The sequence below is a fragment of the Salvia miltiorrhiza genome, chromosome 2, assembly GCF_028751815.1.
Source record: "Salvia miltiorrhiza cultivar Shanhuang (shh) chromosome 2, IMPLAD_Smil_shh, whole genome shotgun sequence".
Lineage (NCBI taxonomy): Eukaryota > Viridiplantae > Streptophyta > Magnoliopsida > Lamiales > Lamiaceae > Salvia > Salvia miltiorrhiza.
Window position 1 is genome coordinate 56,062,950 of NC_080388.1, and position 16,555 is coordinate 56,079,504.

The following is a 16,555-nucleotide window of genomic DNA, read 5'->3' on the forward strand; positions in this document are numbered from 1 at the left end:
ATTCTCCATTCTCATCACAATTGTCCATTCTTATTTGATCTTCTCCTTATGTATATAATTGTTAAAGTGTTTAATATAGTTTAGAGGTAAAAGTTTTTTCGTAATTTCTCTTGATCCAAAATCAACTCCGTCTAGTAACAGTTTGTCTGCAAATTTTTGTTCAGAACAAAGTATTTTCTTTAAAATTTTGAATTATAGTTTATACTTTTTAGTTTTTTGGTTTTATTATTGATTTATTGTTAATCGTTTTAATTGATGAAGTTCTAATTACAAATTTTTGTATCTTTCAAGTCCAGGTAATTTCTTTAAAATCTTCAATTATGTTTTTATACTTTCATTTCTTTTTGTTTTCATTAATTATTGGATCATTGTTAATAATTTTAATTGATGAAATCTAATGGTATTTTGGTTGTATGTGTTAATATGTGGATATACTAAGGCACTCATTCATGTGAAATTTCAAATGTGATCATTCTTCTCTAAATTCTTATATTTGTTAATTATTCTTTTATATCTTTACTTTATTTAATTGTACACTTGGCACTTTTGGTCAAGCCTAATATGATTAGAAATATCACTCTGGATATTAGAAATGCACTAAAAGAACAACTGATCCAATTTTGAAAGAATTTGACGATGAAAGTGTTGTTAATGATTTTGTTTCAAAATTTCAAGTGAAGGAACACTTTAAAAGTGAATGACTTAATTTCTGATATGATTATTTTTTATTTGACCAAAAAAAAATACTTCATCCATCCACGAAATAAATACATTTATTTCCTTTTAGATCCGTCCATCAAATGAGTATCATTTTCTTTTTTGGTAAGTGTACCCCACATAACTCATTCACAACAAGAGTGGATCCTTTATTTCACTCACACACCTTAATCAATTTCTCAAAACTCATGCCGCCCACAAATGAGTACTTATTTTGTAGACGAATGAAGTATTATTTAATTAAATATTTTTAATTTATATTTCTTTTTCTTAATTATAAATAGAAAGTCCAAATTTCAGTATTCGTGCATGACCTGCAGTCTGTCCTTGAAATAAATCACATCATTTAGAAGCATTTGAAATATCCATGTAACAAATAAAATATATATAAGATGGACATAATAAAACACAAAATTATGAAACAAAAAGCATAAAGCTTGGCTTAAATGATTCCCTACGTACAAGGAACACCTTTGGCAAACATATCCATCAAAAAATAGAAAAGAAAATCAATTGAAGAAGAAAAAGGGGAAGAGGAAAAAATCATCGATCAGCCTCTTCCCGGAACGGATCGATCGTATGAATGGTGATGAGGAATCTATGTCCGAATTCGGACAAGGAAGGCGGGCTGGATACGGTGCTGGAGGTGCCGATCCCGGAGGAGATGTTCGAGAAGATGGGGAGCAGCGCCGACGTGCGGTGGCAGAACATGCGGGATCTCATGCGGGCCCACTACCAGTCCGCCGCCGCCGCCATCCCCAACCCCCTCCTCTCCGACACCGACCACTTCATGCTCCTCCTCAAGCTCGTCTCCTCCGCTTTCATCCCTTTCCGCGCACAATTGGATCACGCTCTCACCAACCCCATTAAAGATGGCTCCATTGTAATATACTAACATTATCTTTTATATATAAATTCAAGATGTTGGAATAGAAAGAGGACATTAATGAAAATGGTAAACATGCAGGAATCTTGCACAGCCAAGTACATAGTGCAGCAATACATAGCGGCAGCGGGAGGGGTGACGGCGCTCAACGGCGTGAGCAGCATGTACGCGGTGGGGCAGGTGAAGATGGTCGTGGAGGCTGCTGGTAAAAGGAGTAGCGAGGCAGGCGGGTTCGTGATATGGCAGATGAACCCGGATTTATGGTACCTGGAGCTGGTGGTTTCCCGGCACAAGATCAGCGCCGGCAGCGACGGCAAGATCAACTGGACTCAGTCCAACTCGGGAAATTCCAACATCTCGCGGGGCCCACCGCGGCCCCTGAGAAGATTCTTCCAGGGGCTGGACCCTCGATCCACCGCAAACCTCTTCTCAAACACGGTGTGCATCGGGGAGAAGGTGATCAACGACGAAGACTGCTTCATACTGAAGCTGGAGATGAGCTCCGAGATGCTCAAGGCGCAGAGCACGCCCCACACCCAGCTGGTGCACCACACCATATGGGGATACTTCAGCCAGCGCTCGGGCCTCCTCATCCACTTCGAAGACACCAAGCTCATACGCATGAAAGCCAATGCCAGTGCCGCCGCCGACGACTGCGTCTTCTACGAGACCTCCCTGCAGTCCTTGCTCCTCGACTACCGGCCCGTCAACGGCATCAACATCGCCCACGCCGGCAAGACCACCGCCTCCATCTACAGATACGGCAAGACCCTCAAGAGGAGGTGGAACTTGGAGGAGACTTGGACTATCGAAGAGGTTGATTTCAATATCTCTGGCCTCTCCACAGATTATTTCTTGCCACCTGCTGATGATCACCATTCCGACACTGCCATATCATGCTAGGACTAGGATGGATGGATTTTAATTTCTTTCTAAATTAATTCGATCGCTGTTTTGTCAGATAAATGGTTTTGGTTTTGGAGACTATCAAATACACTTATTGCTGTGAATCAATGGATATATATTTGGTGAGAAATGTGAATATATTAATAACTTCATTTTTACTACATCCACCCACTCTCTATTAATCTATTGTTATTAGATTTTAGTAGAATTTTGTTTCCTTTATATTTTAAGACTTTAATTCCCTTTTCAATTAAAACCCACTTTTAGAATTATAAATAGCTGTGCTTTGATGTTGTATGAGTCATACTTTGATACTTATATTTGAGTTTTCGATTAATTTTGTTTTTTGTTGAAGAATATAGTATTTGTCTTCTGTGTTTTCACTCCCGTATCAAGCCTTAGAACCATACCACCGACTGAATCTATTTAATCCTTTATTTAATTATGAAGAAATTCCCATCAAATAAATTTTGTGAGTATAAATACTGTGCGACTATACACTTTGTGGCAGAAACCAACCAACATGAATGGTCATGAATAAGTATGTAACTATATACATACACTACTAAGGCATTCTGAAACCTTTGGCAAACTCATGAATGTAGAACAAAGATGAGATATTGAATGCAACTATACGAGTTCTTGAACGATGCTCCTAGCTTCTGCAAGCGTGTCTGTTCGACAAACACGCGTTGCCCATATATTTAGCAATGGAGGAACAGCGACATCCAGCTCTGATAGACGCTCCTCCAACCAGGATGCTTTTTCCGGATCCATGAGGCTGCCATCGACTCTCTGAAAATAAACAAATATCAAATTCAAGAAAGCGAACTGGTTACAAGAATAGAGAAGTTCTATTGCCTGAACAATATTTATTCTACCCAAAATTAATGAATCATGTATCTCAGGTGATGTTCTTCGGATTTTTCTCAATAAAAGAAACAAATGGTTTTCATCTTCACTGAAGAGCAGTAATGATACAAGCTTACCCAAGATGCGGTGAGAATAGCTTTGGTAACTAAGCTTCGAAGGTTATCCTCATCCGAACTGCTTAGTGATCTCTTTGAGTCAACAGCGAATTCAAGATCCTGGCATGAAGAATCGAACATGGAGCTACAATTTTTCACCATAATTCTACCATGTCGCTCTAATGCTTGGTTTAGGCGGCCAACAGTGGAGATTACTAGCTGCCCTTTACCAGCCTTATATCCCGTTAAAGTATCTTTTAGTGAATACTCCTCCGAATCTAAACCAAGGAAGGTTGCAGCAGTCTCAGAGTCCGCCCAACAACAACAGGAGGATGAACCGTCATCTACATCACATTCAGAGAATGATTTGAAAAGGAAACGGACATAATGGTTCAGAGCAATGAGACAAATTGCCTATTCTTATTAAAGCTTCACACGAGAACATACACTCAAACTAGTGATGGAAATAATAGCCTGGAAAAGGTCCTATACAAACTTTCTTGGCAAAGACTATCACAAAAAGGACAGTTCAATAAATATATGGTTTAGAAGGCGTCTTAGGTTGCTTGAACTAAGCAGAAATCCAATTCTTGATTGAATCAAAGACTCATTAGCCGAACACTGGAGATTACAATAAATCTTAATTTTCTTACAATTAATTAATGAGACCTAACTCAAGAGCAAAACTTGCACTCCACCAAATCAGGTGGCATAGCTTCTATGTGGAGCAACATTGAGCTCTAGTGAATATGCACATTTCCAACGACTAACACCATGTGAAAGGAACGGAAGTAGTACCTATGATAAAACCAGCAAATGGAATCCGAAAAATAGAGTGTATGGACTGAACACGTGACTGAAAAATCGCAGTACTTCCAGCCTTTTCTAGCACAAGAATATACAAAGCAACAACCTGTGTCACCACAAAAAGTAGATAAAAAGAATGAGAAAAGGTTGATAATCAAAAACTGTAAAGCATTTTGCACATGTATAGAAGAAAGGAAAGAAATAAGAATATATAGATTAGAACAATCAAAATGTAGCAAATTAGATCAAGAGAGCTCTCACGAATTACCTTGCAACGAAATTGCATTGGCCTAAGCTCTGATAATTGCAGTGCATCAGATATCAGTGCTATAGAAACAGTATCATGAGATGCACCAATATGTGAGCCTACAGTTCTGGATGCATTACTGAGATCATGACCATGGTGCTCCCTCATCAAGCTTGCATGGTCGACTGTGATGAAAGATACAGCTGTCATCATATACTTGTCCAGCTCACTGGGAAAAGAAACATATGTTAGTGATAAACATCTTTCGACTTCTCGATCATGTTGTACAACAAGAAGGAAACACTTTTCAACGAATTCTAAGCATGGAAATTGCAAACATTATCTGACCTACTGGATCAAGATAAAAGAAACGGTTCATTAACAAGGGAAACAAGAAAAGATAAGCAATTACACCCCTGCTACAGTATACATGAAAAAAAAGGATTAAATTGTATTTTTCTTTTCCTGGATCTTAATAACCAGAAATAAAGAAAATCAGAAAAGGAAAATTGCCACCAAAGGACTCTCTGAAGCAAAGAGATGATATATGCATGAATTATGAATACGTACCTAAGTACAAGTACTCGGTGAAAGGTTGCATAGGCGTCTCTTCCTAACCCAATAGGACAATGTTCTTTGCTTCTATCGCAGAAGATTCTAACCTGTAGAATATATTAATTATTACTACCAAGTAAGATTGTGTGTCAATATTAAGCGAAATACATGTATAGGACATACAGTGTGATTGTCCACAAAAACATGGATGCAGACGCCAGCTTTTTCTTGAAGTAACATCAACTTTGAACCTTGACCATGACAGCGCCCAGGTTGTGCAAGAAAATCGACACCGTGACAATCATGAAAAGCCAGTACAAGGCCACGTAGAGTTATTAGGTTCCCCTGAGGTAAAGGGTAGTCAGAACATGAAGTTCCCAAAGATTGCATGGATGAATGCATCATCGACCCATTATGATCATGGATGCTAGATCCCTCCTCCAAAGAATCCCTGGGCTTATTAGAAACACATTCCATTATCTTCATAAAATTCTCCAACAAATTTACGGCACTGGAGGGAACAAATATGTTAATGTCTGAATAATTCTCATTGCCCGTGCTATTGCCAATCAGGCATGGAATTTCATTACAGAAACCCTTGGCTAGCTCATCATCACTAACATGCAAATTGCCAGACAGATCAGTACTTTGAAGACCCTGGATAGATGACAATGTAAGACTACGAAAAAGGGTTCCAGAACTAATGAGCGCTTTAGCATGACTGACTTGATAATTTTCTTCTTTACAGCATAACAAATCTCCCTCCTCGTCTTTAACAAGATAACAGCAACTAATTTTGAGTAGCTGCAAATTTTCGAAGATGCTTAACTAAATATCGAATAAACAAAATGGAAATTATTATATAGCATGTTAATGAACAATCAACATACTTCATACTTGGAAAAGCAATCAGGACCGAATTCCAGCAACACCTTCCTCCTTGGTGGTTTGCAGCTAGAAACAACCTCAGCACTACCACTGGCACAATGCAGCATTCCCATCCAATGAATGTTTACTCCTTCACCAGTATTTTCACATGACAGCTCTATCCCATTATTTGAACATCTGTTTTCTCTATAAGAGTTGCAATGGGAGCTACAGAAACCATCGCAGTGGCTTCTTAAACCACTTCCGGCATCATCTGTACAGTGACTGGAAACCTGAAATGAAGTATGCTCACTGTTACATCTCTTAAGAGTAAGGTGCTCCTTAGTTGGAGTAAAGTTTTTGAAAAAATCCTGCCAATGGCCTGAAAAACTTCTAGTCATTATTGCATCTCTGTATTTCCCAACAACAAGCAAATCCCAAGGTAAGAATACGGCCTCCGCAAACATGTTGTGTCTTTTTGCTAGATCTCCTAGAAACTGAACAAAGTACAAGGTTGAGATCATGCGGATTTAGTGACCAGTCTAAAATTTCAAAGCGTCAATTATCTTTGAATGACAGCATACCTTCCGTTGAATGGGAAACTTATGTATTATCCAAAGCAGATGATATCTCCCACTATTAAGATCCTGAGAATTCCCTTTCCAATCAAAGAATAGAGAACGACTTCTAGAATCCTCATCACTTGGACAATGGTAAAGATAAATTGATATATTCAACTTTCTTGATGGGAAAGAATTACTGAAGATACTTCTGCAAGATAGAGGCTGATATATGGTTGGATTTAAGTCTACCAGTTCAGGGCATGTGCCTTCCATAATGAGCCTGTAGTCCTTTGCCTGAGAATATTCAAGAGACATTACATAATTCTGAAAGGGAACCGTTGTGTCATTATGAACCTAACACACATACAACAAAGTTTTAGCAGTACCACCTCAAAAATCCTCTTAAAGTCCCAAGTTTCTGGAAGGTTAAACATGAAATCAACACTGCCAGTTGCATCAACAAGCTGAAGTCTTCCAGAAGAAGATGAAATCTGAAAAGGAAAGAACAATAGCCAGGCCAAACTTTTAAAATTGTAGCTTCAAGTGAGGTAAATCTAACATAATACACTAAGCTGATTGTCGATGGCAATACTGAAAGAGGCTACTGCAGGTCCTTCTATTGATCTTATCGTTGACCCAACTAGCACTAAGCTAGACATAATGCGAAAATTATACTTTATACATATAAATTAAGATTATACAGTATTTTGAAATCAGAGAAACTAATAAAACATGACAATCACAAGCCAAAGGTGAAAATGACTATTGTGATTTTAAGGAAAGTGCTGAAATGCTGACCCTTAAAGTTCCCAGGACAACGACACCAATTTCTTCCGAGCACAATATTCTTCTGATTGATTGCACATAAGATCTCCCACCGCAACATAGAGGGCTTTTCTGATTGATCCCACCCATAAAATCAGGATGATTCTCTTGGGATTTGAACACTTTTTTCCACGAAGCCTCACAATAACTAACTAAATTAGCAATAGGAAGCACCTGAAAGAAAGCAAGTAAAATACAGTTGGATTCTCACATAAAGTTCTAAATGAACCAAGACATCCGGACATGATTGACATAAATGAAGCCAGATATAAAGCTCAGCAGATTAGAATTAGAAAATAACTCCCACTCTGACTCACCAGTCTCAAGTGACAACAATCTACTTCCTTGCCACCAGAACATAAGTCATGTCTACAGAACTCCAGCAGGATTCCATGCTGCCATATAGAGATTCAAAAGTATAACATAGAAAAAATAAAAGAGATAACTTTTTCAATGTTCTTCCAACCAATACTAGGTTTACCCGAGTTTGTAAAGCTGATGATGGCAAATGTGAACTAGCATACTTTTGAGCCAGGCCTTCCTTCTGTGAACACCTTGACGTTAACTTAGATTTACTCTAAGCATGATAATAAAATGCATTTATGCGATAATTCAACCAAAGTTGAAAAAAAAGTAACCATATTTATTACATGTTTTGATCCTAAGATCTCCTCCACAGACAAAATCCCAGCAAACATTTTCCGGAAACACGAGACAATAAGCAATGCCCTGAAGCAATAAGTACAGCATTAGATGAGCCAGTCAGAAAAAAAATGACGGATTAAAGAAATATGTATGTACTCAGGTACCACAATCTGGCAGCATACGGCAAAGAATTAATGAATTTCTGAAGAAGACTTGGATATTGTTGTTTCAAATGACACCTGCAACAAATTGTACTCAAATATAAATGCACTAAATAAAGGGAGTGTCTCCAATAGCATAGATGTGTAGAAACCACAACCATGATTCCAGTGGAGAGAATGACTCCAAATGCATGCTAGTCCTAGTGCAAGCACCAAGTATCAACATTTTTCCCCACGGAAAACATGGATCCAAAAAATGAACATTCTTCAGAGTAACCTGAAAGAAACATACATTTGATTAAGTTATGTTACCATTCCATAGATTTAAGCTGCTGTCGGCAGGAATATTATCTGCCTTCCACAGGCTAATGTAAAAATTATCTTAATGTGAACTACTGCAAAAAGGGTAGAACTAACATACAAGCACACCAATTCTGACATAGTGAGGCAAAGCAAGGTACTGGTCAGTTAACAATAGTATCACATCTTGATCCAACTCAAGAATCAGCCCATCCATGTAAACGCCAGTAATGGCCCCAGTGTAGTTACCACATTCCCCTTTCCCTCTTATATCAGCATTTTGAGGTAGACGCAGTTCCTTCGATAACTTAGCAACGTGTAATGATGCACCATCTGTTGTCACATACATCAGCTGAGACTCTTCCTTCCTCAAATAAACCAACTTTTTCTTTAACCCCATAACTAAAACTACATCACCAATTAATCGTGAGATCACAGGATGCCACGACGATGTCACTCCACAGAAGTATACTATCGTGCTCTGAATGAAACGATGATCTTTGACATTTCTCTCACATAAACCTCTGAGTTCTGATACCAGGTGTTTTGAAGCACAACCTTTGCATTGACAAACAAGAATATGTACAAGAAACCCGCGAACGCCCCTAGAATCACCTCCCTCGCTCGCCCAAGGGACAGTGGATACAGGGCTTATCGACATTATAACACCGAAAATCAACTTGTGGGCCATGGAACTTTCTCCAACATCACAATTACCTAAACTCAAGCAAAAGCAGCTACAATCTAACAAAGAGCACCTACTCCCACAGCAAGCTTGGAAGAAATCCCACGTAATGATCTCGAGAAAACCACCTTTCACGCCCCGATTCTGACGCTCGAAAGGAATGAAGTTCCAAGCGAGAATTCGGATCTTTTGACCGATCATTTTCGTGTCAAAATCCAAAATTTCACAGCAAATGGTGGTGGAATCGTCGTCAGAAAACTGAAAGCAATTACATTGAAGCGGGGAATAGCGATCTTCGGAAGATGGTAGGTTGAGAGTTCCAATAAGGAGTGCTGAGTGTTTGAAAGGTTTAAGGGTTTGTACGTTAGGGTTTTGGCAGATGGAATTCCGGCAGCAGGGGTTTTGGTTGGAAGTCTTGAGAAGGTCGATGGGGCGGCTAGGAACAAGAGATGAGGCGGCCGTGAGGGGGCGGCCGGACTTGATGAGATTGGAGATAGTTAATGTAGTGGTTGGGTTGTCTTCCATTGCACATCTAGCTTCTTAGCTTTAAGTAGTAAGGATGGAATTCTTTGTTTCTGAGAGAGAGAGAGAGAAGAGAGGGGATAGCGGGAGAGGGCGGGAGTGAAAGTAACATATACTCCAAATCCTTCACTCTTCTTGAAGAAGCTAACTACTAGTACTATAATTTTAAATTTTGCCCTTTGCACATTGTCGTTCAATGAGTCGTCGTAGGGCTCTATTGGGAGTAAGTCGTAAGAATAGAAGCAGACATCCTCTATCATGGAGTCAATTGCTTGATTTCATAATGTAAAACCTTCATGTCATCATTCATCATCAAAATTGTCAAATCGAAAAAATCAAACTAGAACTTGAACCATCATCAAAGTTATCGTTTGACGACATTTTGGATGAAGGAAAATTCACTCTAAGTACAACAATAAAAAGTTGTAGTGATGTACTAATTGAGATGTATAAATAGATTAAAAATCAAGCCAAGTGCATCCCTAACCCTATTTATGTCTGTTATCAATTCAAAAAACAAATTACTACATGATATCACTATCTCTATCATGCGAGTCATATGCATTTAATATTATCTATGCAATCATTGTCTCTATCATGTAGGTCACATGCATTTAACATTATTTCTACAACCACCGTCTCTATCATATATGTCACATACATTCAACATTATCTCTGCAACCACCAATTAAAAATACAGGTCACACGCATATAGACCTTTCATAGCTAATAGAGTGAAGTTACATAAAATAAGATCACACCAATTGAGGAATTACATAATACTGAAATTGCATAAAATGAAATCACACCTAAATTACAACCAACATAACTAAGATAATCATAGAAAAAAATTATCCCATAATACAATATTTCAAACATTTTTATTAGGGAGTCAAGTGTTTTTACCCATCAAAGTATTGAATATATTCATTTTTAGACCACCAAATTGGATTGTATTCCTATATTCCTTATCTCATTAATTGTTTGCTTCCACTTATTTCTCACGAGTGATTGTCATCGCTTGAAGTTCAGCAGTGTATGTATAAGGAATAGTTTAATATTGTAACATAGATTCGTGTTTTCTCTACTAGCAAGCCCACAACTGTTAAAGCTTCACTAACATCAGTTTATAAGGTGGAGTCGTTTGGATCATTAGCTTCATCGGTGGATCTAGATTTTTTTTAGTTGTCACGATTATCTTCAACACCAACATCATCATTATACTCGACTGCACGAGTACGATTACGCACAATGCTCAATTTCAATTCCCACTTGGGATAATGTCACATGATTTATATGAATTCTTCACTCAATGGAGATTATTATAAGATGATACATGATTACAGATTTCAAATATGTTTTAACATCATATTCTCTACTCTTCTTTATCTAAATTCTTCATTTATGCATTACCAACTTCATAATTTATTGTTTTAAAAAAACTTCATAATTTATTTATAGTTGTTTCTATATAATTATTATTATTATTGATTGTAGTGAACGAAACTGGATCAAATAAAGTTTTTAGACATGAAAAACATATTTTTCTTCATGTTACAGATAAAATGTATGGATATATTTTATAAAAAATAAAAGTAAAATTGTAATTATTTTGTTACAAGTAAAATAAGATTTTGAATGAAGTGCAACATGCTCAGGCTAGAGGTGTAGTTCTGCAAAATTTTGTGATTCATTCTTCTTCCGACGTTGCTCGATCTATGTCGGCGGTGGTTTATAAATGATGGGGAGATATGTTGGACGACGAAGACTCTTTTGACGAGGATGAACCTCTAAATATTTTCTCATAGTCTTGGTTTGTTTGTTTTTCGGTTATCCGTGGTTTCTTGCGGGTGTTTTCGCCTGTTTTTGTTTTGACTCTAGACGTTCTTATTCCTTTTAATAAATTTTCTATTTCAGCAGCAACCACTTTATAAAATTTGTTGCTTATTATGCAAACATATAACAAATCATTTACTAATATATATGCTTTTGAGAAATAGTATAAAATTAATAACAAATATACATCTAATTACGAACATTCAATTAAAATTATTTATCGTATATAAATTATATTCCCTCCGTCCCTGAAATAAGTTCATCTTTTTCCTTTCTGGGACGTCCCCAAAATAAGTTCCTCTTTCTTTCTTTCTATTTTTGGACAACTACCTCACCACTAATAATACTTTATTTATTCTTACTTTTTACTTTTTCACCACTCCCAATACTAATTATAACAATTTTTTCTCTACAATATACTTTACCACTTTTTCTTAAAATATGTGCCGTCCCCAAAGAGGAACTTATTTTGGGGACGAAGGGAGTAATTTCTTCTTGTTAGACATGTAAATCTAATTTTTTATCGAAATAAAATAAATTATAAAATTTATTAATTAGATTATGTGTAAAGGTAATATATACTATTAATTATATTTATTAAGATTAATGATTCTTTATATGGAATGTAATAGTTAGTTAATTAATTAATAAATAATGTAGACTATATATATGATAAATCATTGCAAATGCATGAGATTTGAGGAATTTTGAAATAAAACGTACAATTCTAGGTATGTCACATAGGATAACTCATTTTCCTATTATAAAGAAGATGCGTGAGATTTGAAGAATTTTGATATAAAGCAATTCTAGGTATGCCACATAGGATAACTCATTTTCCTATTACAAAGAATATTAATATAAATACTAATAATGATTTTCATAGAATAATAAATAATACAACCTTCGTTCATGAAAGAACTTCCTACTTTTTCTTTTTGGGACGTCCACAAAATAATTTTCTACCTATTTTTGAACTATACTACACCACTTATAAATATCTTATTTACCCGTACTTTTCACATTTTCGCCACTCTCACTACTAATTAAAACACATTTTCATCGTTCTTAATACATCAACAATATTTTCTTCACTCTTAATACATTCAACAATCTTTTTTTTTAAAATTTGTGTCATTTCCTCCTAGAATGTTCTTTTGTAGACGAATGAAGTATTATAATACAGACACTACGAATTTTGCGTGTGGGGCTATCGACACACTCCACTTATATATGTGTCAAAAGTTAAAAATTATCTTTTCTGTTTATAAGAATTAAGAAAATTATGTTTGATGGATGAATGGGAATACTAAGATGCTTGAATTATTTTGTAGAAAATGAAAAAAGAAGAAGAAGACGGCAACGCAAAAAGAAGAAAAAAATGTGTAACAATTATTTTGCAGAATATGTAAAAGGCAAAAGATGTCTAACGGCATTGCGCTGAACTAGGATGAATTAAATGAATTAGAGCTTAAACTATTTTCCTTTTTTATGTTAATCGTATTCACTTTTGATTTTTTAGAAAAAAATTAATTTTGGGCTACTTGGAGCATATCCAGCTTAAGCTTGAACTGTCAGCTCGAGTCGACACCAATGGAGGGGTGGCGGGCTAGAGTGCCTCCTTGGCTCGAGAGTGGCATCATGCTCCGTGCCTCGACATGAAGAAGAGAGAAGAAGGCGCGTATTTCACACGCGTTAATTTAAAAAAAAAATCTGAATTAGAGCCGCTATTTGCATATTGTACAAGCGGTAAATTTTTGCTTTTTGTTTTTTCTTCTTTTGACCGTTGCAAATTTCTTTTTTTTTCCCTAATTTTTCTTCTATAAATACTATATTTTTTTTCTTTTTTTCACATATTCTACAATCTCTTTACCATTTCTGTACACTCTCTCTAAATTTCAACTCAATTTCAAGCAATGGAGAAAAGTTTTAATGAATTTTTCAAGAAATATTCTCAAAATGCAGTCGTTTCGACTACCAACTCGGTGATGGGGTTCACTCATTTTCTCCCAAGCGTCCAACGCGTTAGAGGTGGGCAACGTTCCACCCCGGCGAACCCACCCCCCGTTGCCGACGAAGTGAAGCAAAAGGCTACAAAGGATCTCGTAGTGGCTACACCTCCGCCGAGTGACCGAGTCGGAGCTCATATGCATGTTGTGGGCGGAGGCTACCCACAACTCCATAGTGGGAGATGCTCAATGGGCTATCGAATATTGGGGTAGCATCACGGAAAAATACAACGCGAGAAAAGCCACCGAAAACCATTTATCGTGAGCTCCGGCTTATCAAATCACACTTTCATTGTGTTTAAAAGAGTGTTAAAGTTTGGGAGGCGATATACAACAAGTGCAAGGCAATTGGGGAAGCGGGATGAACGACGATCAAATCAGTGAAGCTGCGCAAGAAATCTACGAGTCCAACCATGAAGCTCGATTCAAGTACATCAAATGTTGGTACATTTTGCGCAAATGTCAAAAGTTCGCATCTCAAGGCGAGGATGTTCATTCCTCCAACAAATCGAAGGGATCCGATGGAGCGGCCATTACAACATCCTCGGAGCCGAGCATCACGACACGGCCCCAAGGCTAGAAGGCGGATAAGCGCGATAAAGAAAAATGGAAGAATGATGAATCATCGTCGGACAAGTCGACGTACTATATGGCACTTGAACACGTCGCCGAAAGCATGAATGAACATATCATTCATACTGGTTCTATCGCCGAGGCAAAATCCAAAAAAGCCGACGTGCGAGCCAAAGAAGTCGAGGCGAGGATACGAGAAGCCGAAGTACGAAGGGAGGAGCTCGATTACAAAATTCTCAACACAAACATTTCGGGTATGTCGGAGGCTCAATTGCCATTGCACAATAGCATGCTCCAGGACGTAATGAGACGTAGAGAATTTATTTAAATTTATATAATTTTTATTTTATTTTAATATTTAAATTTATGTAATCTTTATTTTATTTTAATTAATGAAATGTTGAATGTTTAATTTAAATGAAATGTTGAAATTTAAATTAAAAGAGTAAAAATGAGAATTAATTGGAAATAGAGATTTTAGCACTTTAAGCGCATTGTGCCAATGCACGGGATAGGGGTGACACTAAGGTGGGGACCACCAATTAGCGCCACCCTTAAGCGCCAAAGGCTGGAGATGTTGTTATATATAAACTTTAACAATAATATAACTTAGACTCATCTTAAAATAAATAAATAAATATAAATATATATATATATATATATATATATATATATATAGAGAGAGAGAGAGAGAGAGAAGGGTTCAACAGAGAAGCTAATTATTGTGGAGAATAGAGAATTCGCAAAATAAAAACGAACAGATCTATAGTTTTAATGAACAGATCAATATACCGCATGAACAACAATTTGCCCCGGATTCGAATCCTGCTGGTGGCGAGTTTTTCTATATTTTTATTAAATACGTCTGTTCATTACTTATGTTGATCTGTTCGTAAAATATATAGATTTGTTCGTTCTCTCGAAAAGGATAATTCTCTGTTGAACTCAACCCTATATATATATATAGCTTAGATTTTGATGAGGGGTAAAATACTCATCAGCACAGGACATTATTCATTTAGCTAGGATATTGTTATTTATTATTGTTGCTATTGAGTTAACACTTATAATTCAGATCAAAGAGTTTTACCTGTGCCGCCAAGGTGATGAGGGACCAAAGAACTTTAACTGCGCTGCCAAGGTGATGAAGGATCGAAGAAGATTTACCTGCGCAGATCGAATAGGCTACTCAACATAGACAAGAAAGCAAATTCCATCACAATTATCCTGCATCAGCTGGGAAAGCCAAACTTCCTACGCAGGTCTTATTATACTCGCCTGTGCAGTCGAAATATGTACCCTCCAACTCAAAAGCTGCAAGTTAGTTAACTAAGAACGAATCTCAAATAATGATAGTTATTTGCATTTGTACGTGTAGAGTACGTGAGGATTCAAAAGGCCTAAATTACCCATGTTCATGTAATCTCTATAAATACCCCTTCCTTCTCGTTGTAAAGACCAGAATGAAAAATGATAACAAAAAGATGAAGTGTTCTACAAGTTCTTCAGTTTAGTTTTCTACCTTTTCAGTGATTTTGAGGACTTCAAGTTTAAATTTCATCTATATTTCTTGTTTATAGGTTACGATGTTTTTCTGTTTCACTAGACTTATTATATTACGTATGAGCTATTACTTTTATTTGATTTAATTAAGCACCTATAATTGTTGAATTTAGTGTGGCTATGGATTAAAATAATTATTGAGATTAAAATAATTATTACAATAAAAAATTAAATTATAACTCAAATGAGACAATAGAACAAAATTATAATAATTATTATGATTAAAATATTTAACTAATATTCTCTCCATCCATTAATTCAAGGCCTAGGAGAGGAAACACGAGTTTTAAGAAAAAATATATTTTTATTAGTTAAGTGGAGAAAGAGACCCACATTTTATTAAAGTCAAAGCAAAAAAGGCATGAATTGAGTGGAGAAAATGTACTATTGTGATTAAAATACGAATAAATACTTACTAAAATTAGATCAAAAAGACAAGTAAGCCTTGAATTAGTGAACGGATGGAGTACATTCTTTGTCCCACTTCAAGTGTCCTATTCCGTTTTAGGAAACACTTAAAGTATCCTCACTTAAGAGCCTCCACTCCACAGTAAGAGGCTAAAAAATTAGCCCTAAAAAATTTGTTTATATTTCTTTCAAATTAATATCTTCAATTTTAAAATCCAACATTTCATTAAATTAAAATTTCAACATTACATTAATTAAAATAAAATATAATTAAAATAAAATTACAATAATTTAATTATGACTGGATTGGACCAATATATATATATATATATATATATATATATATAGGGATGAGCTACCGTAAGAGCACATCTTAAAATAAGAAATAAGAGCAATTTTTAATTTATGAATTTTATGTAGAACACGTATGAATTCGCTGTATAAAGGTATGAATTATGAAAAATAAAATTTTGCTACATTTGGGATTCGAACTCAGGACCATAAATCCATCA

General features: G+C 36.2%; 2 protein-coding genes across 4 annotated transcripts; one reads left to right on the forward strand and one right to left on the reverse strand.

Annotated features, from left to right (window-relative positions):
* The first annotated feature begins 1,121 nt into the window (after positions 1-1,121).
* Positions 1,122-2,672, forward strand: LOC131010453 (uncharacterized). The gene is made up of 2 exons (XM_057937984.1): positions 1,122-1,600; positions 1,685-2,672. The coding sequence occupies exons 1-2, from the start codon at positions 1,301-1,303 to the stop codon at positions 2,504-2,506; spliced, it is 1,122 nt and encodes a 373-aa protein (XP_057793967.1). The 5' UTR covers positions 1,122-1,300; the 3' UTR covers positions 2,507-2,672.
* Positions 2,673-2,926: 254 nt separating this feature from the next.
* Positions 2,927-10,036, reverse strand: LOC131010452 (CST complex subunit CTC1). 3 transcript variants are annotated; one of them, XM_057937982.1, is made up of 17 exons: positions 8,569-10,036; positions 8,306-8,424; positions 8,151-8,225; positions 7,992-8,070; positions 7,823-7,885; positions 7,659-7,736; positions 7,315-7,515; positions 6,906-7,007; positions 6,538-6,810; positions 5,977-6,450; positions 5,813-5,890; positions 5,270-5,743; positions 5,102-5,193; positions 4,553-4,760; positions 4,276-4,390; positions 3,499-3,821; positions 2,927-3,304 (listed from the first exon to the last, which is right to left on the reverse strand). In XM_057937982.1, the coding sequence occupies exons 1-17, from the start codon at positions 9,655-9,657 to the stop codon at positions 3,140-3,142; spliced, it is 4,008 nt and encodes a 1,335-aa protein (XP_057793965.1). In that variant the 5' UTR covers positions 9,658-10,036; the 3' UTR covers positions 2,927-3,139. The 3 variants fall into 3 exon arrangements, with proteins under 3 accessions (XP_057793965.1, XP_057793964.1, XP_057793966.1); XM_057937981.1 differs by having other exon boundaries at positions 5,270-5,890; positions 8,569-10,034; XM_057937983.1 differs by having other exon boundaries at positions 5,270-5,890; positions 5,977-6,246; positions 8,569-9,784.
* Between the last annotated feature and the right edge of the window lie 6,519 nt (positions 10,037-16,555).